This window comes from Carlito syrichta, unplaced genomic scaffold (assembly GCF_000164805.1).
Source record: "Carlito syrichta isolate Samal-C Ts95f unplaced genomic scaffold, Tarsius_syrichta-2.0.1 Scaffold302450, whole genome shotgun sequence".
Lineage (NCBI taxonomy): Eukaryota > Metazoa > Chordata > Mammalia > Primates > Tarsiidae > Carlito > Carlito syrichta.
Window position 1 is genome coordinate 511,743 of NW_007246546.1, and position 26,458 is coordinate 538,200.

The 26,458-nt window shown below is 60.7% G+C and overlaps 1 protein-coding gene across 5 annotated transcripts in view; it reads right to left on the reverse strand.

Annotated features, from left to right (window-relative positions):
- Nucleotides 1-115: 115 nt before the first annotated feature.
- PLEC (plectin) overlaps nt 116-26,458 on the reverse strand; it is a 35,735-nt gene continuing 9,392 nt past the window's right edge. For 4 of the 5 annotated variants that reach the window (XM_008056717.1, XM_008056721.1, XM_008056719.2 and 1 more), the window contains exons 2-32: nt 23,451-23,512; nt 22,991-23,080; nt 21,988-22,065; nt 21,812-21,904; nt 20,641-20,807; nt 19,968-20,083; nt 19,782-19,888; nt 19,579-19,698; nt 19,403-19,498; nt 19,103-19,230; nt 18,759-18,852; nt 17,846-18,000; nt 17,438-17,756; nt 17,278-17,355; nt 17,041-17,202; nt 16,741-16,845; nt 16,524-16,619; nt 16,097-16,222; nt 15,123-15,275; nt 14,879-15,033; nt 14,671-14,797; nt 14,378-14,561; nt 14,139-14,296; nt 13,843-14,021; nt 12,400-12,538; nt 11,950-12,306; nt 11,790-11,873; nt 11,495-11,599; nt 11,297-11,395; nt 6,976-10,356; nt 116-6,865 (exon numbers count right to left, since the gene is read on the reverse strand). In XM_008056717.1, coding sequence (XP_008054908.1) covers nt 647-6,865; nt 6,976-10,356; nt 11,297-11,395; nt 11,495-11,599; nt 11,790-11,873; nt 11,950-12,306; nt 12,400-12,538; nt 13,843-14,021; nt 14,139-14,296; nt 14,378-14,561; nt 14,671-14,797; nt 14,879-15,033; nt 15,123-15,275; nt 16,097-16,222; nt 16,524-16,619; nt 16,741-16,845; nt 17,041-17,202; nt 17,278-17,355; nt 17,438-17,756; nt 17,846-18,000; nt 18,759-18,852; nt 19,103-19,230; nt 19,403-19,498; nt 19,579-19,698; nt 19,782-19,888; nt 19,968-20,083; nt 20,641-20,807; nt 21,812-21,904; nt 21,988-22,065; nt 22,991-23,080; nt 23,451-23,512 — 13,532 coding nt within the window. In that variant the 3' untranslated portion in view covers nt 116-646. Of the gene's footprint in view, nt 6,866-6,975; nt 10,357-11,296; nt 11,396-11,494; nt 11,600-11,789; nt 11,874-11,949; nt 12,307-12,399; nt 12,539-13,842; nt 14,022-14,138; nt 14,297-14,377; nt 14,562-14,670; nt 14,798-14,878; nt 15,034-15,122; nt 15,276-16,096; nt 16,223-16,523; nt 16,620-16,740; nt 16,846-17,040; nt 17,203-17,277; nt 17,356-17,437; nt 17,757-17,845; nt 18,001-18,758; nt 18,853-19,102; nt 19,231-19,402; nt 19,499-19,578; nt 19,699-19,781; nt 19,889-19,967; nt 20,084-20,640; nt 20,808-21,811; nt 21,905-21,987; nt 22,066-22,990; nt 23,081-23,450; nt 23,513-24,185; nt 24,411-26,458 lie in introns of those variants that run through there. The other variant, XM_008056720.2, reaches the window with a different exon arrangement.

Sequence of the window (26,458 nt, forward strand, 5' to 3'; positions counted from 1 at the left end):
GCTGGGGCCTGGGCCGGCTGGCTCTGCAGGCTGGACCCTCATCTTCCCATGGGGAAGGGGCTTTTCTGGGAAGGGGCAGGCTGGAAGAGCTAGATGACTGGAGACTCCTCCCTCCCTCCCTCCCTCCCTCCCCAGTCAGGCCCACTGAGTAAGCAGGCCAGTCCTGGAAACAAACTGGAGAGAAAATGCTGGCCCAGGGGTCAAAGCCCCGAGAGGGCTGAGGGCCCTCTAATGATGGGACTGAGCCCAGCTGCCTCAGCAGCTAGACCTGGTGGGGAGTAACCAGTGGGGCTGGCACACGGGGCAGGGGGCCTCGCCCAGAGAGAACCCTCCCTGGGGAGACAGGAGAGGTGGGCTGGGGTCCAGCTCTGGACTCTCCAAGGCACCTGGCTGTGGTGAGTGGCAGGTAGAAGGGAGTGGGGAGACCCGAGGGGGATGAAGTGGTCAGCAGGGCTGGGCCAGCCCCATCCCCCAAGATACAGGCTGTCTGGACAGCAGATATATATTAATATATTAGTCTGGTCTTTTTGGTTAAACTTTAGGCACCGCTTGGGAGGAAGACACCTTTAAACACTGAAGTAGGACCCCAGCGCCTCGGTGGGAGCCTGGCCACATGCAGAGTAGGGGCAGGGAGCACAGGCAGGGCTCAGGCCACAGCAGACTCAGGACCCCCCAAGGAGGCTGAGGGCCCTGAGGCATAACGGCGGCCATAGCCAGAGGAGGAGTAGGAGGAGGAAGAGAAGGTCATGGAGAAGCCGGAGCCAGTGGCATCAAAGCTGCCACGACGGGAGCCGGCCCGGGAGCCGGTGCGTGAGCCAGTGCGTGAGCCGGCAGTGGAGCCAGAGCCACTGACACTATAGGGGCTATAGTAGCCCTTGCTGGATTGGGCAGCAGCCTCCAGCAGCCGCAGCCCTGTGCCCTCCTCCACCATGCTGCGGTCCAGTGCGTCTTTGTAGGAGATCTTGAGCTTGGTCTTGGGGCAGGTGAGGTACTTGGAGTAGGCCCCCACATCACGCAACTTCTGGGCAGTGCGGGCATCCACTGTACCACGCTGCAAGGCCTCGTCGAGGGGAACGCGGCCTGGCATGTCGGGCTCGATCAGTCCACCTGTCAGGTACTGCACCTCCAGGAAGCGCTGACCTGCCTCATAGTACAGCCAGCCCTTCTTCAGGGCCTGGGCAGCTGACATCTTGGTCTTAGTGCGTGGATCCTCAAAGCCACAGAAGGCCTTCTGGGCCAAGTTGATGCGGTCCACCATGATCCTGTCTACCAGGCCCTTGTTGACAGCCTCGGTGACAGGGAAGCGCTCGCCGGTGTTGGGGTCGATGATGCCCCCAGTGCAGGCCTGCGCCTCCAGCAGCCGCTGCCCAGTGATGTTGTCCACCAGATTGCGGTGCATGGCCTCCGTGATGGACACCTTCTCCAGCGTCTCTGTGTCCAGGATGCCAGCCACAGGGCCTGTCTCTTCAGTGGGGTCAGACCAGGAGGTCAGGGGGGTCCTGGAGACGGCAGGGCTGATGGGGTAGGAGGAAGAGGAGCCCACCGAGGAGGAGCGGGAGCGGAAGCCGCCAGCATTGCCTGAGAGCATGTCAGCAAACTCAGTGATGGAGAGTGTGCCTGCACGATACTGGTCCAGGGCAGAGCGGTCAATGAGGTTCTTGCTGATTGCATCATCAATGTCGTACTGGCGGCCAGAGCGGCGGTCGATGATCATGGACTTTACCACACCGTCTGAGGAGGAGATAGTGATCTCTTCCCATTCGCACTCCTGCTCGGACAGTTCCAGATAGGTCTGGTGGTCAATGAGGCCCTTGCGGTAGGCCTCATACACTGACATCTCCTTGCCTGTCTCTGGGTCCACAATGACCACACGGCGCTTGCGTACTGAGGACTTGGAGGATGTCTTCCGCTCTCGCTTCTTCTCCTTCAGTGGCAGGAGGCACAGGCCTGTCTGGGGGTCAGTGATGCAACGCTCCATCAGCTGCAAGTAGGTGAGGTTCTCCTCTGTGTTGGGGTCGAAGAAGCCCTTGGTGTCATCCGAGGGGTCGGTCAGAATCTCATTCATCTCCTCATCAAAGAGGCCACGCTTGTATGCCACCTCCACAGGTAGTCGGTGGCTCTCCTCAGGGTCGATGATGCCACCCGTGGCGATCTGGGCCTCCAGCAGGCGGATGCCATGGTCCTTCAGAATCAAGCCCTTCTTCATGGCCTGAAAGAGGGAGATGAGCTTTCCAGAATAGGGGTCCTTGTAGCCAGTGACAGCGCGCTCAGCTGACAGCAGCTTGTCCTTGAACTCAGGGCCCACAATGCCCATACGCACGGCTTCCTCCACGGTCAGCTTGAGTCCTTTGATGGGGTCAATGACGTAGCCAGTGGCTGCCTGTGCCTCCAGGAGCTCAAAGGCTGTGCCAGGGCGGATGATGCCCTTCTTCATGGCCTGGTACACCGACAGTCGCTCCTTGGTGACATCAACAAAGACACCAGCAATGCAGCTAGTACCCTCAAGGAACTTCTGCAGGTTCTTGGTGACCTCCTCGATGGAGGTCAGGCCCTCCTGCAGCTGCAGCGCTGTGGCCTCATCCATGACCTGGGAGCGCACCAACTCCTCTACGGTGATCTGCTTACGCAGGCCACGGAAGGTCAGCTTGCGGGTGTCTGAGAGTGGCAGGAGAAGCTGGCCGCTGTTTTCATCACGGCGGCATCGTTTGAGCAGCTGCGTGTAGCTGAGGCGCTCGTCAGTGGACGGGTCCACGTAGCTGCGCACCTCACTGGGCTCTGACAGCTGGTCATGTGTGTCCTTGCTGAGGTAGCCACGTTGGTAAGCCACCTCCAGTGGGAGGTGGAAGCCTAGGCGGGGGTCCACAATGCCACCGGTGGCCAGTTGGGCATCCAGCAGTCGCAGGGCCTCTTCGGCAGGGATCAGCTCTTTCTTCATGGCTTGGAAGAGCGAGATAGTCTGCTCGGTGTAGGGGTCACGGTAGCCAGTAACTGCCCGCTCTGCTGAGAGCAGCCGGTCATGCAGTTCAGGGCCCACAAGGCCCTTCCGCACAGCCTCGTCCACAGTCAACCGCTCGCCCTTCACTGGGTCCAGCAGAAAGCCTGTGGCCGCCTGTGCCTCCAGCAACAAGCGAGCCACCTCAGCACTCAGCAGTCCCTTCTTGAGGGCCTGGTAGATGGTCAGTGTCTGCTTGGAGCCAGGCAGATAGATGCCAGCCACACAGCCTGTGCCATAGAGGTAGCGCCAGGCCGACTCCACCTCGAGGACCTCACGGAGGCTCTTGGTGCCCTCCCGGAGCAGGTTGAAGGTCTCGAGGGAGATGATCCGAGCCTCGTACAGGTCCTCAGCTGTGAGGCGGCGGCGCACGTAGTCATAAGAGGTCAAGTTTTGCTGGCGGATGATCTCAGTCTTCTCGATGATCTCGATGATGATGATGATCATGCGCTCCTTAGTCACCCGGCCAGCCTGGAAGTCAGCCATTAGCTGGGTCCGCTGCTCCTCAGGGATCAGATCTGACTGCATCACTTCCCACAAGGACATGGTGGAGCTGCCATGGCTACCACCACCAGGGATATCGATCTGTGTCTCCTCAAATGCCCTCCGGGTCTCCTCCTCGGTGTATACCTGTGTGGTTTCTACCACCTCTGCCTTCTCTGCCCCTTTTAGTGGCAGGAGGCGCAGGCCCGTCTCAGGGTCCTCCACGCATCGTTCCAACAGCTGCAGGTAGGTGAGGTTCTCGTGCGTGTTAGGGTCAAAGAAGCCCTTGGTGTCATCGCTCGGGTCAGCCAGAGTGTGGTTCATTTCCTTGTCAAAGTAGCCACGTTGGTAGGCCACGTCCACGGGCAGGCGGTGGCTGTGCACAGGGTCAATGATACCACCTGTGGCAATCTGGGCCTCCAGCAGGCGGATACCGTGCTCCCTGAGGACCAGGCCCTTCTTCATGGCCTGGAAGAGGGAGATGGTGGTGCCTGAGTAGGGGTCCTTGTAGCCAGTCACAGCCTTCTCAGCCGATAGCAGCTTCTCATGCAGCTCGGGGCCCACAACACCCGCTTTCACAGCCTCATGGACATACAGGCGCTGGTTCCGCACAGGGTCCACCAGGAAGCCAGTGGCTGCCTGTGCCTCAAGCAGAAGTGTGGCCGTGCTGGGTCTAAGCAAGCCCCGGCGCATGGCCTCATAGATGGTCACCTTCTCCTTGGCATCCTCCAGGTAGATGCCAGCGAGGCAGCCGCTGCCCTGCAACAGTGTCCGCACAGACTTCAGTTCTGACAGGTCCTTGACTGTGGTCTTGCCATCCCTGAGCTGCTCGAACTGGGCTTGGCTGAGCACCTTGGAGGCCAGGAGCTCACTTGCTGGCACAGGGTTGCGGAGGCCGCTGAAGGACAGCTTTTCCTGCCGCAGAGTCTCCACCTCCTCCACGATGGTGATAAGGATCTTGATGACCTTCTCCACGGTGACTTTGCCTGTGCGGAACTGCCTCAGCAGCTCCTGCCGCTGTTCCATTGTGAAGTAATCAGAGCTGATAAGCTCCCACACTGTCAATGTCCTGCCCTGGAAACCACCCACGGGGACATCGACTGTGGTCTTCTCAAAGGTCTCGCGGGCCTGCAGCTCAGAGTAGAGCTCCTCCTGTCGGGCCCGGGCAGCCTTCTCAGAAAGTGGCAGCAGGTTCAGTCCTGTGAGCTGGTCAAGCCGGCATTGCTGTTGGAGTTGGCCATAGGTGACCGGCTCCCGAGTGGTGGGGTCGCAGTAGGCCTTGGCATCATCCCTGGGTGTCGACAGGGCCCTGTTGGTCTCCTTGTCCAAGTGGCCTCGGGCATAGGCCACATCCAGGGGCACACGGTGGCTCTTGCTGGGGTCCACGATGCCGCCCGTGGACAGCTGGGCATCGAGCAGGCGCAGGCCCTGTTCCCGGGGTATGAGGCCCTTCTTCAGGGCCTGGAACAGGGAGACACTCTGCCCGGTGTAGGGGTCCCTATAGCCTGTCACAGCCTTCTCAGCCGACAGAAGTTTCTCATGCAGCTCAGGGCCCACCAAGCCAGCACGCACTGCCTCATCCACAGTCAGCCGAGCACTGGTAGAAGGGTCGATGATGTGCCCAGTGCCAGCCTGGGCTTCCAGCAGGGCCACGGCCACATCAGGCTGCAGTAGGTCTTTTTTCAGGGCCTCATAGATGCTTAGCTTTTGCCCTGCCTCCTCCAGCCACACACCTGCGATGACATTGGCACCCCGTAGGGCCCGCCGCACAGTGTCGGCTTCAGCTACCTCTCGCACAGAACGCTCACCCCGCTGCAGTTGGTGGTAAAGGTCACGGTCAATGACCTTACTCTCCAGAAGCTCGGTGGCAGGCACCAGGCTGCGCAGGCCCTCAAAGCAGAGTTGACCCTTCTGCTCCTGCTCCTCCACCACCGTGATAATGATCTTGATGATCTTCTCCACCGTGATCCGGCCTGTGCGGAACTGCCGCAGCAGGTCCCGCCGTTGCTCTGCCGAGAAGTATTCTGAGTTGATTATCTCCCAGATGGTCACTGTCTTGCCCTGGAACTTGCCAAATGGTGCAGACACGGTAGCCTTCTCAAACACATCCCGGGCCTCTGAATCAGTATAGACCAGCTCCCCACCCCTGGCGGCCTTATCTGTGAGTGGCAAGAGGGACAGGCCTGTCTCAGGGTCTTCCACACAGCGCTCCAGCAGCTGTAGGTAGGTGAGGTTCTCATGCGTGTTGGGGTCAAAAAAGCCCTTGGTGTCATCACTTGGGTCAGCCAGGATGCGGTTCATCTCCTCGTCAAAGTAGCCACGCTTGTAGGCCACATCCACAGGCACACGGTGGCTGTGCACGGGGTCAATGATGCCGCCCGTGGCAATCTGGGCCTCCAGGAGTCGGATGCCGTGGTCCCGGACAATGAGGTCCTTCTGCATGGCCTGAAAGAGGGAGATCTGCTCTCCGGTGTAGGGGTCTTTGTAGCCTGTGACAGCACGCTCAGCTGACAGAAGCTTGTGGTGCAGCTCAGGGCCCACCACACCCTCCTTCACGGCCTCATTGACGGTCAGCCGCCGGTTCCGCACAGGGTCCAGCAGGAAGCCCGAGGCTGCCTGGGCCTCCAGCAGGATGAGTGCTGTGCCAGGGCTTAGCAGTTGCCTCTGCAGGGCTGTGTAGACACTCAGCTTCTCATTGGTTGGCTTCAGCAGCAGCCCTGCAATACAGCTGCGGCCCTGCAGGTATTGGCGCACGTCCTCCCTCCGTGCGAGCTCGGCCACCGTGGTATGACCCTGTGCCAGTCGCTGCAACTCCTCTGTGCTTAGGATGCCCGCTTCCTGTAGCCGCTGGGCTGGCACCTTCCGCCGCAGGCCATCGAAGCTGTGCTCAGACTCTACTTCCATGCCTGGGCCATCGGGCACCTCCCGGCCATTGGGCAGGGTTTTTGTGGCAGCCGCCTGCGAGGCAGCAACCTCCTCAGAGTGTGCAAGTGCAGCCCGGTGCTCCTCCTCCAGGCGCTGCAATCGTTCACGCAGCCTCTGGTTCTCCTCCGCCAACAGCTCCTCCTGCTGCCGCCGCTGTTGTTCCAACCGCTGCAGCTCCTCCTGCTTGAGCCGCACACCCTCCTCTGCCTCACGCTGCCGCCGCCGTGCCTCCTCCATGCTGGCCACCAGCTGCTGCCGCTCATGCTCCATCTGCTGCTGCTGTCGCTGCTGTTCCTCACGCAGCTGCTGTGCCTTGGCCACCTCATCCTGGAAGAGCTGCTCCAGTTTGGCCTTCTCTTGCTCGATGAAGCGTTCCCGCTGTAGCAAGCTGTCCTTCTCAGAGAGGAAGCTCTGCTGCAGAGCCTGTGTCTCCTGCAACAGCTGCTCCTGCTGCACCGTCTGCATCTGTGAGAGGGAAGGGGAGCAGTTAGGAACCACAGAGACTGGGAGCACCCGCCGCCCACCCAAGGCAGGTCCCTGGGGCCCACCCCCCTGTGGAGGGAATGAGGCGATACCTCCTCGGACTTGAGCTGCAGCAGTTTGGCCTCCTGCTGGAGCTTCTCCTTCTCGCGCGCCAGCTCAGCAATGGCCTCCCGCAGGCGCTCAGCATCATGGTCACTCTGCTGCCGCTGGATCTCCAGTGTCTGCACCAGTGTCACCTTCTCCTGGGTGGCGAGCTCTGTGCGGTGCAGCTTCTCACCAATCTCTTCTGCCTGCTTCCGGAAGCGCTGGGCGTCCTCCTCAGCACGGGCCTGAGCCCGGCTCATCTCAGCCATCCGCAACTTGAGGCGCTCGGCCTCGGCACTCATCTCCAGCTGCCGCTGCCGCTCTGCCTCTAGAGTCCGCTGGAAGCCCTGTGTCTCCTGTGCCAGCTGTTGCGCCATCTGCTCCTTGTCTTCCTGCAGCCGGCGTGCCTGCTCTTGTGCAAGCTCCTTTTGCTGCTGCAGCAGCTCTGCCTCGGCCTTGAGCCGTGTGGCCTCCTGCACCGCCTGCATCTTCTCCTTGAGCATCTTCTCTGCCAGGGCCCGCTGCTGTGCCAGGTCCTCCTCTGCCAGCTGCCGCAGCCGCGCAGCCTCCTGGGAAGCCACGCTCAACCGTGCAGCCTCCTCTGCTACTTGCTTCATCTTCTCAGCCTCCTCCTGCAGGAAGCGCTGTGTGTTGTCTTTGTCACGCAGGATGAGTGCGCGGTTCTCAGCCTCGATGCGCGCCTTGAGCTTGCCCAGCTCCTCCATCTGCACGCGCACTGAGAAGAGCTCCTCCTCTACCTGGTTGCGCTGGCGGGCGGCCTCTGTTGCCTCTGCCTTCAGCCGCTGCAGCTCCTCATCCAGCAAGCTCTTCTGGTGGTCAGTCTCCTCCAGCTTCAGCCTCAGTGTTGTCAGCTCCTGCTCCACCTGTGCCTTCTGCCGCAGTGTCTGCTCAGCAAACTTCTTGTGCTTCTCCATCTCCGCGTCAGCGGCTTGCTTCTGCCGCAAGGCCGCCTGCTCGGCCTGTGCTCGCCGTGCTGCCTCCTGCTCGGCCTCCTTACGCAGCTTTTCTGCATCAGCCTGGGCCTGTGCCCGGGCCTGTGCCTGCTCCTCTGCTAACTGCTTCAGTCGCTCGGCCTCTTCTACCTGCCGCCGGGACTGCGTGGCCTCACGCTCAGCCTGTGCCCGTGCCTCCTCTGCCTCTTCAGCTGCTCTCCGTGCTGCCTCTGCCTCGCTGCGCAGTCGTTCCAGCATGCTCTGTTCCTGCTGCAGTGTCTGCTGCAGTTCTTGCTCCTTCTGCTGCACCGCGAAGGCATGTGCTTTCTCCTCTGCCTGCAGCCGCTTCTGGGCAGCCTCCTGGGCCAGCTGCAGTTGCCGTGCCGACTCCTGCTCTGCTCGCTCGCGCAGACGCCGCGCCTCCTCTACTTTGGCTTTGAGCCGCTCGACTTCCTCCAGCGCAGCCTTACGCTGCCGTGCAGCCTCCTCCTCGGCCGCCAGGCTCTTTTGCACACGCTCCTCGGCCTCGCGACGCCGCTGCTCCTCTTCCGCAGCCAGCTGCCGCTGCCGTGCGGCCTCTAGTTCTGCCTGCTCCTTGCTGCGCAGTGTGTCCTCGGCATTGCTACGGATGCGCCCTAGCTCCAGCTCCAGCTCTGTCTTGCCGGCAGCTGCCTTCTCGAAGCTCACCTTCAGTGCAAGAATCTCCTCTTCCACCTGCCGCCGCTGCCGTACTGTGTCCTCCACCAGCCCCTTCTGCCGCTCCAGTTCACTCTCTGAAGCCTTGCGTAGCTGGGCCAGGCGCTCCTCGATGTCGGCCTTGTGCTGTGCTGCCTGCTCCTCCAGCCGCCGCCGCTGGAAGGCCTCGTCTTCTGCCAACCGACGCAGGCGCTCATTCTCGGCCTCCTTCTCCTTGAGTGCAATCTCTGCCTCTGTCTTTAGCCGTGTGGCCTCACTGATGGCAGCCAGCTTCTCAGCAAGCACCCGCTCTGCCTCAGCCCGCTGCCGTGCTGCATCCTCCTCAGCTAGCTGCCGCTGCCGCTTGGCCTCCTCTGCCAGGGCACGTAGGCGGGCAGCCTCCTCAGCTAGCTCGCGGAACCGGCCAGCCTCAGCCTCCAGCCTCTGCTTGGACTTCTCGCTGGTGGAGCGTGACTCCTCCTCAGCCCGGGCCTTGCTGGCCAGCAGCACCTCCATCTCAGCCCGCACCTTGGCCAGCTCAGCCTCCAGTTCCTGGCGCTTCTGTAAGGCTGCAGCTGCCTCACGCTGTAGCCGGGCCAGCTCTTCCTCCAGCAGCTGCCGCTGCTGCTCCCCCTGCTCCGTCTCGGCCCGCAGCCGGATCAGCTCCTGCTCCGCAGCCAGGCGTTGCTGTGCGGTGCCTTCCGCCAGCTGCCGCTGCTTCTCCAACTCCTGCTCCGCCAGCTCCCGCTGCCGCACAGCCTGCTCCTCCGCCTTGCCGCGGCGCCGCGCCTCACGCTCTGCCTCCTCCTTCTGCTTCTCAGCCTCGGACTGTGCCAGAGTCTTCTGCTGTGCCCCCTCCTCTGCCTGCAGCCGCAGCCGCAGAGCCTCATTGGCCTTCAGCTGCCAGCGCTCCAGCTCTCTCTCTGCCTCCTCACGGGCACGCTCAGCCTCTGCCTGCTGCTGCGCCCTCCGCTCAGCCTCCTCCCGCAGCTGTGCCACGGCCACGTGCTCCTCCTGCAGAGAGCGCTCAAGCTGCGCCGTCTTCTCCGCAAAGGAGGCACGCTTGCTCTGCAGCTCTACCTCTGCACTGCGTTGAGCCGTCTCCAGGGCCACCTGCACCTGGCGTGCTCGCTCTGCCTCGGCCTGCCGCAACTGCCGTTCTGCTTCCTCTGCCTGCAGCCGCAGCTCCTCCAGTGCCTGCAAGGCCCGTTGCTTCTCACGTGCTGCCTCAGCCTCAGCCTTCACACGCAGGGCCAACTCCGCCTCTGCCTGCCGCTTGCGCTGGCTCTCGTCCTGCACCTGCCTCCGCAAGCGCTCGGCCTCCTCCTGAGCCTGCCGCTTCTGTGTCTCGGCCTCCTCCGCCCGTGCACGCAGTGCCTGCAGCTCCCCCTCGGCCCCACCACGCTGGCGTTCAGTTGTCTCCAGCTGTAGGCGCACCACACGAATCTCCTCCTCAATGCGCAGCCGGCTACGCTCAGCTGCCTCTGCCTGCCGGGCTTTGGCCTGGATCTCCGCCTCTGAGCTCTGCCGAAGATGCTGCAGCTCCTCCTGGATGCTGCGCTTCTGCTGCTGTGCATCCACTGCTGCCTCCTCCCGCCGCACCACCTCTTCCTGCATGCGCCGCTGAAGCTCCTGTGCCTCCTGCTCCGCCTGTGCCTTGGCCTGGGCATGTGCCTCAGCCAGCTGCCGCTGCTTCTCCAGTGCAGCCTCCACCTCGGCTAGCCGCTCCCGCTCCTCTGCCCGTTGCTGCGCGGCCAGCCTCTGTGGCCACGGCAGAGAGAAGAAGAGAACCAGAGAGAACGTGAGCGTGGGCAGGTGTCAGGAGCTCACAGGACACGGCACCACCACAGTTCACTATGACAGCACGGGGCAAGGGTCAGGGAGGACAGGCCCCAGCCCGGCGAAGGAGACAGCGTGCACCCGCCCAGAGCACTCGGGCAGCGAGCGCAGCCGGCCCCACCATGCTCACCAGCCTGGGGAAGGAGGCCCAGGCATCCTCCCCTCTTCCCGCAGACAGGCGACGGAGACAGATGGACAGGGAGAGAAAGAGAGAGCAAAGCAGGAGCTCGCAGGGCCTGCGAGCCACGCCCACCACACAGCCCTGCCTGAGCTCTGCTAGACGCCGATGGGTCTGGCTCCCACCACAGGGCCCCTCTCCCCGACCAGAGGTGGCTCCCAAAGCTCAGAGGGGTGGGGCAGAGTACGACGGCCAGAGTGGGGACAGCAGTGCATATCTGAGCCAGCTCAAAAGAGTACTCTCAAGCTGGCAGCTCCCAGCAAAGAGGCAGCCCAGATGACAGGACCAATCAAGAGGCAGGGAGGCACCCTGCCCACTGAGACAACTTGGGATACTCTACCCCAGGCCCAAGACTTAACACCCCCGACTCTTTCCAGTGCAAAGGACTGAATGGAAAGACCAACGCAGAATTGGAAGAACGCGCACGAGAGCCAGTGGGTTGCAGGTGAAGGATGCTTGCCAACAGAGAAAGGAGGCACCAGCCACCGCGGGGGGAGCAGAACAGCGCCAGACCAAGGAGGGCAGGCCACACACAGGTGAGGGCAGCCTGGGGTGGGCTGTGCTGGGAGTAAGGGGTGCTGAGCAGCACCAGGCAGGAGAGTAAGGAATGCTACACTATGTGGGATTGATGGCTCCTTGAAGGACTCCCCACCCCATCCTGGTCCCACTGCAACCTGGTCATACCTCCTCCTCCTCCATGCGCCGCAAAGTCTCGGTGATGAACTTGATGTACTGGCTTGTGAGTGTGGTCAGCTCACTGTAGCGTGTGCGGAGGTCCACGTACTGAGGGGATATAGCCAGGGTTATTCCTGAGACAGCCACAATCCCAAGAGGCCCACCAGCCCCTCCCCCACATCAATTTTGGTCTGCCCCACCCAATACCTCCTGAATGATGCTCTCCGACCCAGACTGGACCTTGGGCTTCTTGGCTGGGGAAGCCACCGGCTCAAGCTGCGCCTTGTATGTGACCAGCTGGAGCTCGTAGTCCTATGGGGATGCACTTGTGAGCTACTGGCTCTGCCCTCTGGTTGTCCCCCCCAGACCCCACATCCACCCCACAGGCTTTCCTTGGCATGAGCCTAGGCTGTGGGGCACCACCAGGGTCCTAGGCCTACCAACCCAGCAAGTGTCCCAGGACACGGGGCTTGGCAAAGGTGGTAAGAGGCCTGGGCCTCACCTTGATGGCATTGATGTACTGCTTTGCAAACTTCTGGCACTCCTCAACCTTCTCGCCATGGCGTTCAATCTCCTCCAGCAGGGCCTGAGGTGGAAGGGTGGTCAGCACAGTGGCTACAGAGCACACCCTGCCACTCTCTTCCCCACCAACCTGGGCCCACCTTCTCCTGCTGCAGCTGCTCCCGCACAGCCCGGCTGTCGGCCAAGGGCATGGCCTGGATCTGCTCCTGCCGCTGCCTGGCATCCTGCAGCCAGGCACTCAGTGGGTCTGCACTCTCACGGTAGTAGCGCAGCTGGCGGCCCAGCTGCTCAAGCTCACGTTGTCGCACATCGGTCTGGGCCAGTACAGCTTGCCAGCGCTCTAACAGCTGGGTGACCCGTTCCCGCCAGCGATCCACCTCCACGTCCCGCTCACCATGCCGCTGCTGTAGCCGCTCGCCTACCTCCTGTGCTCCACGCAGCTCATCCCGCATGGCATCAAACACAGGCTGCTGTGCCTCTGCCTGGGCCCTCAGCTTCTGTTGGGGACAGGAAGGGTATGGGCTGCTTCAGTTGGGCTTGCTGTCCCCAGTCCCCAGCCCCCAGCAAAGTACAAGCCCCTGTAATAGTACCTTCAGTGAGGCCTTTGTGGCCTCAAGCTCTGGGAGGGTGGCAGGTACAGCCTGGGCCTCTTTGAGCTGCTCCTCATGGGCCTTGAGCACCTCCTCAGCCCCCTGTGTGCTGCGGATCACCAGGCTGATGGTCTTGAGCCTGAGGGGAGAGTGGAGCTTGGAGGCAGCCCGGGGGATGAAACCAGGGCCCTGGAGGTCAGCTGACCCCTGCGGTCACAGACTTCAAGGAGAAGAGCTGAGACTTGGGAGAAGGTGGATAGGAGACTTTGAGACACTTGAGTTCCAGCCTAAAGACCTAAAGTGAGGATATGCCAGCCAAGAATATCAGATTCTAAGATCCTGGGGGCAGCAGAGCCCACTGACTGCATGCCAGTGGTGTCCTGACACCCACATGGCCTGGAAATGTAGTTCTCAGCCTTCTAGCCTAAGACTAGGTGAAAGGAACACCCAGGGCAGAAATGGCACCAAACAGCAGACTGTGACGTTTCTCTCAAACACTGTCAGTATTTGAGAAGGATAGATAAAGGGTAGATACAGTGTTTGTAATATAGCAAGAGACTATGAGATAATACATTGGAAATAAATGCCAGAGGCCTTTGAGGGGTAATTCAGGAATCAGACAGATGAGAGATCAGGTGAAAGGAGATTTCTCACTACTACTGAAAGTGGATCCACGCAAACATACTACCTTTATGCCTCCAAAATGAAAAACACTGAAACAAACAGCAAAGAAGAAGAGAAGAGGTCCTGCAGCTGGGCACGGGGGAGGGTAGGTAGGAGAAGCAGGGGGTGGGAGGGCTTGTTGGGGCTCTGGAGCTGGGGAAGAGACTGGGGGAGGGGAGTTGGGAGACCATAGAGAGGACCCCAAACAGACCTCACTATCAGGCTGGGCCTCTCACTGCCCCCCAGCCTCTACTGTCTCATCTGCTGTTTCCACTCCTGCCACCTCCTTGCAGGTCTTCTCCCCCACCTTCCACCAAGAAGCCCCTCTCTGCTGTCATCTGTGTCCTCCACATGGCCAATCCCGCCCTCCTTGGACCCTCACTGGCCTGGATCACTCCTTCCCAGTACTTTCCAGCCTGGGCTGGCTGCCACCAACATCCCCCAGACCGAATTTCTCCGAGTCCTGACTCCCACAGCCTCCTACCTCAGTGAACAACTCCCCGTCCCCCTCAACTCCTCTCTCCTTTATACCCCACGTCTAATCATTAGAAAGTCCCATGGGTACCATGGTGTGGCCCTTAACTCTCCTTGCCTCTCCACGGCTGCCACCCTGGTCTGAGCCCACTATCACCTGGACAGATCACTCAACAGCGTCCAAGCGTCCAACTCATTGCCCTTGCCCTCTCATGCCCCCTCCCTTCGTCTACCGAGAATGCTTCCAGGGTCACAGCCCTCACCACCACCCAACCCAGCCCCTCGACTGCAGCCAGGAGCACTCACTTCTCCAGATAGATGGCAGACAGGCTGCGAACCTGTTCCAGCTTGCCAAGTGTCAGCTCCAGCTCTGAGCGCAGAGTAGGGGCAGCAGGCGATGGCTCAGGTAGGGCCAGGATCTTCTCGGCCTCAGAAGAGAGCCGGGCAACCCCCTTGCCCAGTCCCTCAACTTCCGCCTGTGCCTTCTGCAAAGAGAACAAACAGTGGTTACACAGATTATCAGACCCAATGCACAGCACCCCTTGAGGGAGGGAGGAGGGTTTGGGAAGAGGGACAGAGACTGGGCTGGGGATGGTGCCTGCCTGCTGCTCAGCGATGCGCTGGGCACACTCCCGTGCTGGCTCTTTGTCTAGTGGTAGCCGAAGTCGGTGCACGGTGCGAGTCTCACAAGCCTCTAGCTGCAGCCGGATGTCTTTGAGCTCTGAGATGCAGTGTTGACAGCGAGATTCCTCCTGCTCGCCTGGGGGACACATCCTGGTAATTCAAATGCCCGGCCCACCAACGGCCCACCCATCTACCCTGGGCCCTGCCCACCCCATACCCTGCTCCAGGCTCTGCAGCAGCTGCTGGTAGTGTCGGCTGCAAGAGCTGTACTCGCGCTCAGCTGTCAGTCGGTCCTCGGGCCCGAAGCCACCAGCGTCCTGGCTGTCCCGCAGAAAGGCCTGATAGTGCAGCTCCAGGCTACGCAAAGCTTGGCGCTGCTCCTCTGGCTTCAACGTGCGGAACTGGGGACAGCACAAGGGGCTGAGCATGGAGCAAGACAGACGAGTGCCCCGCAGGACACCACCTCCCTTCCTCCCACTTAGAGAGCCCTCAGCCAGGAGGCAATTATACCGTGACCAGGGACCAGGAGCGGATGAGCTGCACATCGCGGCTGAGACTCTGCCACGCCAGAAGGCTCTTCATGTCCACATGCAGCTGATGCCACAGTGCAACCAGGGCCTGGTGCTGGGCCTCCAGTCTGGCAGGTCAGGACCACAGTCAGGGTTGCTAGGGCCCCACTTGCTGCCCACCCCCTCCACCTGCCACCCTGGTCACCCACCTGGTGATGGCCTCCTGGGCCTCCTGGTTGGGTGGGGGTACAAGGAAGCACACAGAGGGCACAGCAGCCTCACTGCCAGAGCTGCTGAGCACCTTCCAGTGGGACGGCTGTGCAGGGCCCATGAGCTGGCATTCATCACCTTTGTGCATGGTCACCTGGGACAGTCAGAGTTGGTTTTGATGTGGCCACGCCCATGCCCTGCCCAGCCACACCCCTCCAGCCAAGTCCCTGGCCCAGCCCTCACCTCCACTTGCTTATAGTCACACACGGCCAGCAGGGGCACATGGCCTCGCACAGGGTGGGCTGGGTTGCGGGGCTTCAGCTGCACAACGGCCTTGGCCCGCTTCGCCAGGCCCGAGAGGTGGCCCTTGTATTCGTTCAGCTGCTCCTTCTCATCCTGTTGGGGAGGGGCAGCTCAGGTAGATACATCCAGCATCCAGACACATGGCACATCTGCATAAGGTGCCATGAAGAGCCACAGGCCTGCTCCCAGCAAGAAGCAGACACCCCCCAGTTCTACAGGACCAGGTCTGTGGGATCTTCCTGGTATTTCTAGGGTAGACACACTTGGAGGCAGAAGGTTTGGCCGCAAGCAAATCTCACAGACCCTTCCTCCTCCCTGACCGAGACTGGGTATCCTCCCCTCGCCCCAGATCACCCTCCTGGCTATACTCTAGCCCCTACAATTCCTTTCCCCTTGTCCCTCTCCATTAGGCTACAGAAGGTGACTGCTTCCCCCAGGGCAAAGCTTTCAAGGCCGCAGAGTCAGTGTCTACCCTGGAGCTGCCTGAACCTCTCCTGCCCTCCCCCAGGCTGCTGCTGCTGCTGCTGAGGGGGCCCCAGCCCTCTTCCTCCCATCATTCCCAAATGCATGTGCTCCAGCTTCCTGGGTGCCCACCTACCCCTGTCCTTCAGACTGCCTGCTCCAGATGTCAGGCCAAAAAGCCAATGCACTCATCTACAACAAAAGGGCTAGTGACAACTGCCGATTTCAGGCCTCTGTTCATTTGGTGCTCCCCAGGGGTGGAGACTCATCCCATTGCAGCCAGCCACCTGCTGCCCACCCTCTCACTGCCATACCCCCACACCTGGCTGACTTCTATGCCCCACACCGTGCCTCCCATTCCCTGCTGGCCCCTCCAGTTGTCCCCCACCTCCAGTGCAGCCCAGACTCCAGGCTAGCCTCTCTCCCTGCACTCCTGCCCCTGTCTGCCTCACCTGAGCATCCTGCAGCAGGTCCTCAAGTCGGGTGACAGTGATAGAGCGGTCGCAGCTATACTTCCTGCGCAGTGTCTCCTGCAGCTTCTGTAACTGTTCCTCAGCCTCCCGAACATCTGAGAAGAACTGGGGCAGCAGGAGTGGGTCAAGCCAGACTACCTGGGCCAAGAGCCTCAGGCCAGAGCTGCCCAGTGTAGGCCTAAGAGATAAGACTTGAGGCAGGAGGTAGCAAAGCCCCAAGAGGACGGGGGGAGGATTTTGACCCAAGGCCCGTAGGATGGGGTGCAGGAAGAAGCTGGCAAAGTCTGGACAGACAGGAGGGCTGTCAGTCAGGGGCTACTCCTCCGACATGACAGTCCATGGGCTCCTCCAAGGCTGCAGCTGAGCCATAGGGAGCAGGGGAGGAGGGGGAGGCTCCATGTCTCACCTGGAAATAGGCGGTGTTCTCCTTCAGGTGTGCCTCAATGCAGCAGCACAGCTGTAGCATCCAGCTCCACTGGGTTTGCAGGGCAGCCTGGAAGGACTGCAGGACAACGGGTCTTCATCAGGCTTCACCCCACCCCACTTGGGGGTCCAGGGTGGTCCCCTACAGTCCCACCCCCACCTAGAGAGCCCAAGATAGTCCCCCACAGTCCCACCCCTACCTCCACTGTGGGTCGAGCAGGGTGGTCCTCCCGTAGCAGCCGGTCTCCAGTGTTCTGGATCTCCTTGATTTTCTTTTCCTTCAGCTCTAGCTCACGCATCAGGGCCTGACACGGAGGCAGAGGCTCTCAGGGCCATGCCAGGGTCTATCAGTCTCCCAGCAAACCCCAACACGAATCCCGTGCTGGTCTCTGTGGAGCCTTGGGCTGGATCTGACTGGTCACCAACCAGGAGCTCCTGACTGTGGGGGACAACCACAGCACAGACCAAGGAAGGTTCCAGAGGGCAGGGCCATTGCTCACCGAGTAGCTCTCCTTCTTGGCGGCCATGTTGGCATTGCGGTCACTCCAGTCAAAGCCCACCTCCTCCTCCTCCTTCTCGTTCAGCCACATTAGCTCTTTGGTGGCAGCTGCCACAAAGCCGTGCAGGCTCTCCAGGAACCTGAGGCGAGCCTTGGAGGAGTTCTGTGGGCAGGAAGATAAGTGTCAGCAGGCCACAGCCTATCCACCTCCCCAGATCCCTGTCCCCACCTCACTCACCAGCAGCTTGGCATACTGTATGTCCAGACGACCCAGGCAGTCACGGTAGGCACCCCGGATGGCAGGGGAGAGCTGGCTCTGCAGTATACGAAAGGGGTAAGGCCTGCAATGGCCAGGTCCCAGCCCGCTACCCACTGTCTACCCCCACGGTGCCACTCACCTCATCGCTCCGTGCCCGCTCAATCTTGGCCCGGAATTCCTCAATGGACTGGTGCAGGCCTCGGTGGCTACCCAGCTGTGCCTCCACACTGGGCAGGTCCACGCCCCACTCAGCACCATCCACTCGGCGTTGGTTCTCCTCCACCCAGGCCAGTAGGTCTTGCAGGTAGCGCAGTGTGGAATCCTCAAGCTCAGGGCGCCTCTGCATGCTCTGCAGCGTAACCTGAGTCACCTGGGTTACAGGGGCTGCGACACCTGCCTTCAGCCGGAGGTTGTACTCGGTGCGAATGGCTACCAGGCGCTCATGTAAACGGTACACCCTGGGGCAGCAGAGGAGTCAGGAAGGGGTCAGTGGGCCCAAGGTTGCCTGTACCCATGCCACCCAGGGAGTGTCCAGGGCAGGCCCCACCTGCGATACATCTGCTCGCCCTGTGGATGCCGTCCATCCTTGAGGGTCTGCACATCATTGAACAGCAACCGGATCATATCATCTGCCTTATCCAGGTCCCGCTCCACCTCCCCAGCTCGCTGTGGTACTTTGCCTGCAGCCAGCAGCCGGATATCCTGCAAGGTGGTCACCTGTGACTCAGAGCCCAGTTGACCCACCTCCTGACCTCACAGGGGCCTTGGCCAAGGTGGTCACCCTCATTTCCCCAGCCCAAGACCCAGGCCTCACTTGGCTCGCTAGCCCCAGATACCTGCCCTTTCTTTCCTATACATCTGCCTGACATGCACTTCTGGCCAAATCGCTATTCACTGGCCTTCTGGGGGATCAGGATAAAATCCAAAAGAACTGTGCTAGGTCTGAGGACCAGCACCCTTCACGGCCTTGTCCACGAGTTCCTGTGCCTCATCCTCCATCATTCACCCCAGGGAACTTCCCCCACCAAGCTCCTGTCAGGGCCCACACAGGCCTGTGTCTTCTGGGCCCCACGGGTACACAACCAGCAGCAGGTCTGGGTCCTGCCCTACCACCCCTCCACCAACAGTAAGCCCCTTCATGAAGAAAGGGCACAGCAGGGGACAGGGTAGCCTCTCTGTGTCCTGCCTGGTGTCCAGAAGGCAACTCCGCCCAAAGCAGGCAGTGAGAGTTGGCTACATACCCGGAGGGAGGAGCTTAGGCCTGGTTTCCCCACCTCCAAGCCCTGCCCCAGCCCCATGAGCCTAGTGGGACAGCCCTCTCCTGGCTTACAGGCTGCAGGGTGTGACAGACTCATCTGGCCAGCCTCCCTCCCGCCTGCCCACCCACCTACCCGCAAGCCGGCCTCCTCCAGGCCCAGTCCTGCCCCTTTTTTAGTCTCCACCCCTCCCCTCCCCCTCACCGACTGCAGCAGGGCGTCGGCCTGGTTCAGCTGCTCCTCACACAGCCCCGCCTCCATCTGCAACTTGCTCACTATGCGCTGAAGACACTCCAGCCTAAGGCCCAAAAAGCACCCAGGACCTGCTGTGAGCCAGATAGGGCAACACACTCCCAGTCCAGAGTGCAGCTCTTCTCCAGCTCCAGCCTCCTGCCTGTGGCCCACTGTCCCGCAGGCTAGTAGGAGCTCGGGTTCCCCCCCCACCCCGCCTGAGGGGGGTTTCCTCCCCAGGCAGTGACTCACCCTCGGGTGGCTCCCCTGCCACCACAGAGCCCCACCCACTCGTGGCTTCCCCTACATTCACTCACCTCTCAAATTCGCTCCGAAGCTGTTTCTCCCGCTCCAGGATGGCCACGTGCAACTTGCCCCACTCCTTCTCAACATCCAGCGGGTGATAGCCAGGAGGTACCTTGAGCTGGCCTGCTTGCACCGCCGCCTGTGGGCAGGGGCCAAGTTCGGGCCTAAGCCTGCTAGGAAGGTGAGTGCCAGGCCTGGGGAACCCAGTCCACCAGACCTGAACAGTCTTAGTCTCAATAGGCAGGGCCAAGTCCTCCTGGCCTAGGGCTCCAGGACACCCCACTCACCTCCCTCTCAGGTGCCCCACTCACCTCTAGGGACTGGTAGATGCCCTTGGACCGGTTCTTGTCTGCCTCCTTGGCTGGAAGCTCTGTCTCCTTAAACTTTAAAAACTGGCACCAAAGGATCTGTGGGGACAAGGGGTATTGGCAACCACACCCAGCCCCCAAGGTAGGCACAGGACTCCCACCCTAGCAGGCAGGCCCACCTCAATCTCCTCAAAGCTGGAGGGGAACTTGCGCTCCTCAAAGGCAGCGGTGTGGTGCCGGATCCACTGCAGCAACAGCAGCACCAGTTCACGGTATTCCTGCCAGCGAAGTTGCAGCTCCTGTGAGCATGTGAGCAAGTGGCGTCAGGGGCCATTGGGGGCCGGGCCCAAGGCCCACCAGAGCCCCCAGGCCCACTACTCACATTGGCCCTCACCCCATCCTGCACATCTGGCACACGAGGCATGGCATCATACAGGGACGAAACATAGGTGATGATGGACTTCTCGTCGGGCTGAGGGACGTCCACATCTGCCAGGGAGGGCAGGTCAGAGGAAGCTCTGTCGAGCAGTGGGGGAAGGAACAGGGAGGAGGCACCAGTACCACGTACCCTCTGGGTCCAGGAGCCGAGTCACTCCCAGGTCCCGTTCTGCCACAGAGAAGGCCTGATCCAAGTTCTCCAGGTTGGTCTGACGATACACCTTGTTCATGTCGATGAGGATGGGCCTGTGGACAATGAGCAGGTGGATGAGGCGAGTGGGATGAGGGGCAGTGGGGCCCACCCAGCAGGCAGACTTCTCCACACATCCCGGAAACCACAAAACCCTACACTCTGAAAGATACGCTACCCCTATAGGCAGACCTGAAAGAACCCTGTCACCCCCATCTCCAGAAGCCCAAGGGACCCACGGTGGACACAGACACAGGGGGACTGTCCTCAGCAGTGGATGTCTGTCAGCTCAAGCTCCCTGCAGTCACCTTGCCTGCCAGGCCCCTTCTGAGGTATCCACATGGGGCAGATTCTCATGGTTATGGGAACCATCAGCCCACAGGCCCTCCAGCCCCATGGAAACAGCGGTGCTTCCAAAAGGCCCAGGAGAAGGTTGGTAGAGCATGAGTATAAGATTGGGCCCTGCTAGCCTACATCACCCCAGGCGGCTGGCTGGCACTTATCCCCACCCTTCCTGCCACCCTCCCTGCCCCAACGTGTCTAAAGTCGCCCAGCTGAGGTGCTCTGGGCATGCCCCCTGCCCATGGCCCCCACACCTCCCAGGACCACATACTTGTGCCGATGGATGATGGCATTGAAGAGGCGGCCGTCACGCCAGCTGGAGGTGAAGTTGTCACAGCGCAGGCCCTGATAGCCTTCCACCATGCGCTGGGACCACAGCAGCAGCTTCTCCTTGGCAGTCATGTCCTCTGATTGCCCGCTCACCTGGATGTCTGAGATCTGCCCACAAAGAGGGCAGGAGGCCACAGCTCAGCCCTGGCCACCCTACCTGGCAGGCACCCATGATCACATACAGAAGGGCAGGGGCAGCTAAGCACCCAGTTGGAGTGCACAGGGAGCCACCAGGTCAGATGAGGCAGGGCAGGGTTCTCAGGCTCCTCCATGTTGGGAAGCTCCCGGAGCCAGCCATGTTTTGGGGCCATGAACCAAGCCCACTTCAGCCAGCAGTTGCCACAGAGCAAGTAAGAGCCCCTAACCCCAATTGCAGGTGCCCTGGTCTCCCTTTAGCTGGGAGGTCCAGGTTGTACCCTATATCCCCAGAGACTGACACAGAGAAGAGCTAGAGGAAAGTGGGCAAAGAAGAACTACAGATCCCTAAAACTGGCCAGAACCCCCAAACCTGAGAATGATTATGGAGGGGGCAGACCAAGCCCTCCTCTCTGGTTGCAAGCCAGAGGAGTGGGGCCTCTAGGGGGTAGGCATGATGCATGGGCCTGGCAGCCTAGCCTTGCACTCAGTCCCATCCTGACCCCATAGCCAGGGTCTTTCAGCCTGTCTGCCCATCAGCACTGCCTGCCCTTAGCTGTTTGTCTGTAGTCCTGCCAGGCTGTGTGACTCAGCTGCCATGCTAACTAGGCTCTGCCTGCCCAGCTCTCAGATTTGTGGCTTCCTGTGCGGCCGGGTGAGTCAGCTGGTACAGCCTATGCTGCTCCAGAAGCTTCCCCAGGGCAGGCAGCAGAGAATGCATTCCTCCACAGGGAGGTTCTGCAGGCCCTGCCTAGCTGGGGCCAGAGGGCACAGAATAGACAGGCCTTGGAGAGAGGCCTGGGCCCTAAGGCCATGAAGTCAGCCCAGGGCTGGAATTGGCAAGAAGGCGCCAAGGTGCCATCATACCAAAGGTACTACCTCCTGGGCCACACCCCAGCCAGAAACCAGGTAAGGAGCCCATGGCAACTGTGGAGACTCCTGGGGATTGGCGGAGGGGCTGGGGGCAGCCATTCTACCTGGAAGTGCAGAATGATTGTCCAGATCAGGCCGAGGGTAAGCTTGGGGTTGCCATCAGCGATGTCATCATTCCTGATGTTCACCAACTTCACCTGTGATTAAGGGGTTCTCAGTTATGACCCACAGAGTGGGGCTGGCTTGGTGAGGGGGTCTGTGGCCAGGTAGACACCCTTACCTGGCGGTGCCGGAGGTAGTCCAGGGCAATCTGGACATTCTGCAGCTTGTGGAAGCGCATCCTCCCCTTCTCCCGGGGCTGTGAAAGGAGGCATGGCATGGTCAATGCCCACAACCCAGCTGCAGCTCCAGGGTCCCGCCCTCAGTACCCCTCAATGCAGCTGCAGCCACTGAGCCAACGGTCTTCCCCAGTGGGGCAGCAGCCCCTCCCACAGCCTAGGTTTACCCTCCCTAGCTGGGAAAGGGAGGTCACCAATCCAGAAACTGGGCCAAGCCCAGCAGGGGCTCGGGAAGTCCAAAGACCCAGGCTGCAGAAAGGAAGGAAGGGGGTGGGGAGGAGACAATAGTCAGGAAGCTTCGGGTGGAGTGGCATTAAAAGGAGGGGGTCCTCCTGCCCAGTGGTGGCAGCCATGGCAGCTGCTGGCAGGTCCCAGGCCAGCCCTGGACAGTGCAGCAAGCTGGCAACTTGACACAGCCACCTGCCCGCCCAAGATCCAGGTGTGGGTTGGATTGGACTTGCCGCCAACCCCGGTGAGCTGGGTTCCATGGTCTCAGGAGCCCATGTGCTGCTGTGACCAACAGGCACAGCCACTCACCAGGCGCGAGCTCCTGATCACGTCCCGCTCCCGCGGCTGCCCAGCCAGAGCAGGGCAAAGGGTAAAGGGCAGAGGTCAAGGTTCAGAGTCCAAGCAGCAGAGAAACCAAAGCAGAGCAGAGCATGAGGTTACTGTGTTAGGGCTCCGATGCAGAGGGCAGCAAGGGCCAGAGTGGTCCTAAGGCACAGGGGTCATGGCCACTTCCAGGCTGGGGCCCTGGCTGCGATGCCTGACACCCTGGATGGGAGATGCAGTGAGGGGCGAGGCCGGGCTGCTCCCAGGGAGAAGGCAAGAGGGGGCCAAGCTGGACTCAAAGTGGGCAACTGAAAAGGCCCCAAGGAGGAGAGGCAGACAGAGTGTTCAGGTGGGGGCAGGTAGGCCCCAGAGGCAGGCAAAGGACACACATACCAGGCTGTCCCCTGAGAGGACCTCCAACAGGGAGATGAGGTTGTGGCCATCACGGAGGTCTTCATACAGATCACTGATGTGTCTCTGAGCCTGTGGGGACAGCAGGGTCTAGGGTAGTCACAGATCCCCTAGAGCCACCAATAGGCCCAGGAGCAGACAACCAACGAGCTAGGTGCTGACCCCAGAGGAAACCCACAGAACATGCTCCATACCCCAACGGAGGCACCTACCTCTGCCCTCCAGTGCTACAAGGAGAAACCAGGAGAAGGAAGAGGAGGAGGAAAGAGACAGGAGCGAGAGCATGGGGAGGAAAGAGGACAGAAAATAACAGGTTTCAGAGAGATGAAAGGTGAGCACACAAGCAGTGTGAAGACAGCCTCAGGCAGGGGGCGGGTAACCCTTCTTCCCTCCCACCCTCAATCTCAGCCCTGTGACACACTCACAAGCATATGCCACCAACCTTGATGAGGTGCTTGTTGACCCACTTGGTGAAGGTTTTCTTCTGCACACGGTCCCGCTCATCTGGGGAAGACAAAGCTAGTTTACCTGGGGATTGGGAGAAGGCCAAGGAGGCCCTGGAGTTGACCACTATGCAGATAGCAGCCTGGCTGGCCAGATCCCTACCGAAGAGGGCCCCAAAGCCTACCTCAGACCACACATGGAGACCTGGCCCTCCCTTGGTCCACAGACCAGCTAGAACAGCAGAAACTCAGACAGCCGAGCCCCGCCAGGTGGGAACTCAGACACAGCAAGGTGCCGCTGCTCAATTCCTCTAATGTCTCCAACGAAGATGGGAGAGTCCAGAGCCACACCCAGAGCCCACAGCAAACAAGTCCTAGCCTGCTCCACACTCCCCTACCTCGCCATGCTGCCCCAGACCTAAGCAGAGGTATGGGAGAACTAGGATCCCATCAGGGGTGTTTAAAGGGAAGCCATGTCCTCCTGACAGGGCAGCAAGTCTTCCCCAGAGTGCCCTCAACCGCTTTGGTCCTACAGCTAAGGCTCAAAGGCTTGGCTGACACTGATCAGCCCAACTCATGCTGGGCAAGGGTGGCTGGCCCCCAACCCTCCATCTTAGAGTTTAGGCCCCCACCCCCACCCAGTATCAAGGCTTCCTGCCACAGGAAGCAGGCCTTCCTGCCCGCAGAAGCCCGCCCTGCCCAGTGGGGAGTGCCCAGCAGGGAGTACCCACTACCTTTCTTGCCCTCAGAGGCCCTGAGCACTGCCAGATAGAGGTTGTCCTCTGAGCTGGTTCTCTTGCGACCCACGCCCTCGGGCTCAGGTACGCGGAGCTGGTGCTGAGACATGGTGCTGCCTCGGCCCCCGCCCCTTCGTTGCCCTGTTCCTTGGCCTCAGGTGCTGCGTTCCAGGCAGCCCTGTGTAGCACACAGGCAACTGAAAGCTGGTGGCTTCACAGGACGCTCACACTGCACGAGCTCAGCTCACAGTGTGACCACTCCCTGCCTGCCTGCTGTACTCCTGGGTGAGGCGGGCCCGCCCCCTGGGAGCCCCACCCCGCCCAGCCTGCCATCGGAGAGGGGAGTGTCCCGGCGGGAAGGAGAAAGGCAGCCTCTCCCCCATGGCCACACCCTCAGTCCGCCAGAAACAGGAAACAGGGTTTCCTCATCCACCCGGCCCACCTCTTGGGAGGTGCAGGGGGCCTGGCACTTCACTATATAATGATGGGTGCCAAGACTGCAAAGGAAGGAATGCATGCCATCCTCACAGTCACCCAGAATAACCCCCTCATCATGGGGGTAGTGGGGAAGGCCCATCACACAGGAAGGGTGCCTGAGTGTGGCAGGACCAGGGTTCTATGCCACACCTCTCTTCAGGGAACTCTCTGAGGCTCATTCTAGGGCTGCCCTTTCAGCCCATCTACCCTGCTAGGGTCTATCAGAAAGTCTGTTCTAATTTGTATGACACCTGGCTAGGAAGAGGGGATTGCTCGTCTGTTTTTTGCAATCCTCCTATATCACCTCCTCACGGACCTGCACTAGGAGGAAATCACGCCCTACCCCATAGCCCTGACTCCAGCACAAGGGCAGTCTGGCTCCAGTTCAGGCCACAGGCATCCTACGCCAGGCCTGGAGCCTCCCAATGTCCTCTAGGCTTAACCTAGAGCAGTGCTTGCCAGCAGAGCCCACCCAAAGCCCAGGCCAACCAAGCAGCACACCTCAGGGGAGGGGCGGACACATAGCTGAGGGATGACTCATCCAGGCCTGACTGCCCAGCTCGGAGCTGCAGGAACTCTTCCCCACGTTGGGGGAGGGGGCAGTGGGAAACACCAGCACCAAGAGGGGACCTTGTTGGTGAGTCAGGGCTGGGGAGGGAATCCAGGCCTGTGACTCACTGGAAGGAAGCCACACCTGGGACAGGACTTAGGGGAGACTGTCTGCAACCGGGTGGGGCTCCCAGATAGCAGCTGCTTTTATAAAGGTGGAACCCCAGGGCAAAGGGTGCAAGGGTGCCTGTGACAAACGGGGCTGCCCTGCCTGGGCCTCTGACTCTTCAGGTCTGTGGCAAAGCTGCCTATGATTGGCATCTGGGACTGCCCAGCCGCCAGACCACTACAGGAAAGAATGTATCACCCCGAACCACAAGAATTTTCCAGGCTGTGCATCTGGCTTGATGTGATCCAGCTGCAGAGGAACCCCCCTTCCCAGGGTGCCTCTGGGCCTCTGTTCCGGGAAACACTCACCCCACCCCATTTCTACTGCCCCTTTGTGGCCTTGAGAGGCTGCCAAAGCCCCCATGGGGTGGCGAGTGCCCAAATCAGGCATGGGTAGTTAAGCACTCCCTATGTCTAGGGGCACCCCTAGCCCCAAGGGCTCTGCCAAATGTCTTACACATGCACCCACCTCTGAAGATGCCCCTCAGTCTCTAAGCCTAGACTCTGAGCCTGGCATGAGATGCAGGGAGACCCTCTTGCTCTGCGCCATCCAACCCAGTGGTTCCAGAAACCCACCAGACATCTACTCGTCATCCTCCAGAGGTCCTCCCAAATACCAAATCTGACCCAATACTGGTCAGTGCTCTCAGTACAGGGTACCCACAAATGCCCCACAGCCAACACACTCCCCTGCCCCTCCCCAGGTTTGGGCCAGTAGAACTGCTCCCTGCCTCTTCAGAAGACATCTGGCCTGGCAGCTGTCCTGAGCCTAAGAACCATATCAATATCCTGCTGGATACAGGCTCTGAGGGCCCAGCAATAAGCAAGTAGGGCTCTACCTGCAGGAACAAGGCTGCCGTTCTGCTGAGGGGCACATACCACATGCTCCTGGGACTAGCCAAGAGGTGGGCACAGGGAACTCTAGAAATAGCTAGAGCTTGGAGAAACCTGGGCCTGAGGTACAGGACTCATGTGGACCCTTGCCCCAGGCTCCAGTAAAGTCCCTTAACCAGCCAGGGTCAGTGGCTCAGCCTGTAATCCCATGCTTTGGGAGGCCGAGGTGAGTGGATTGCCTG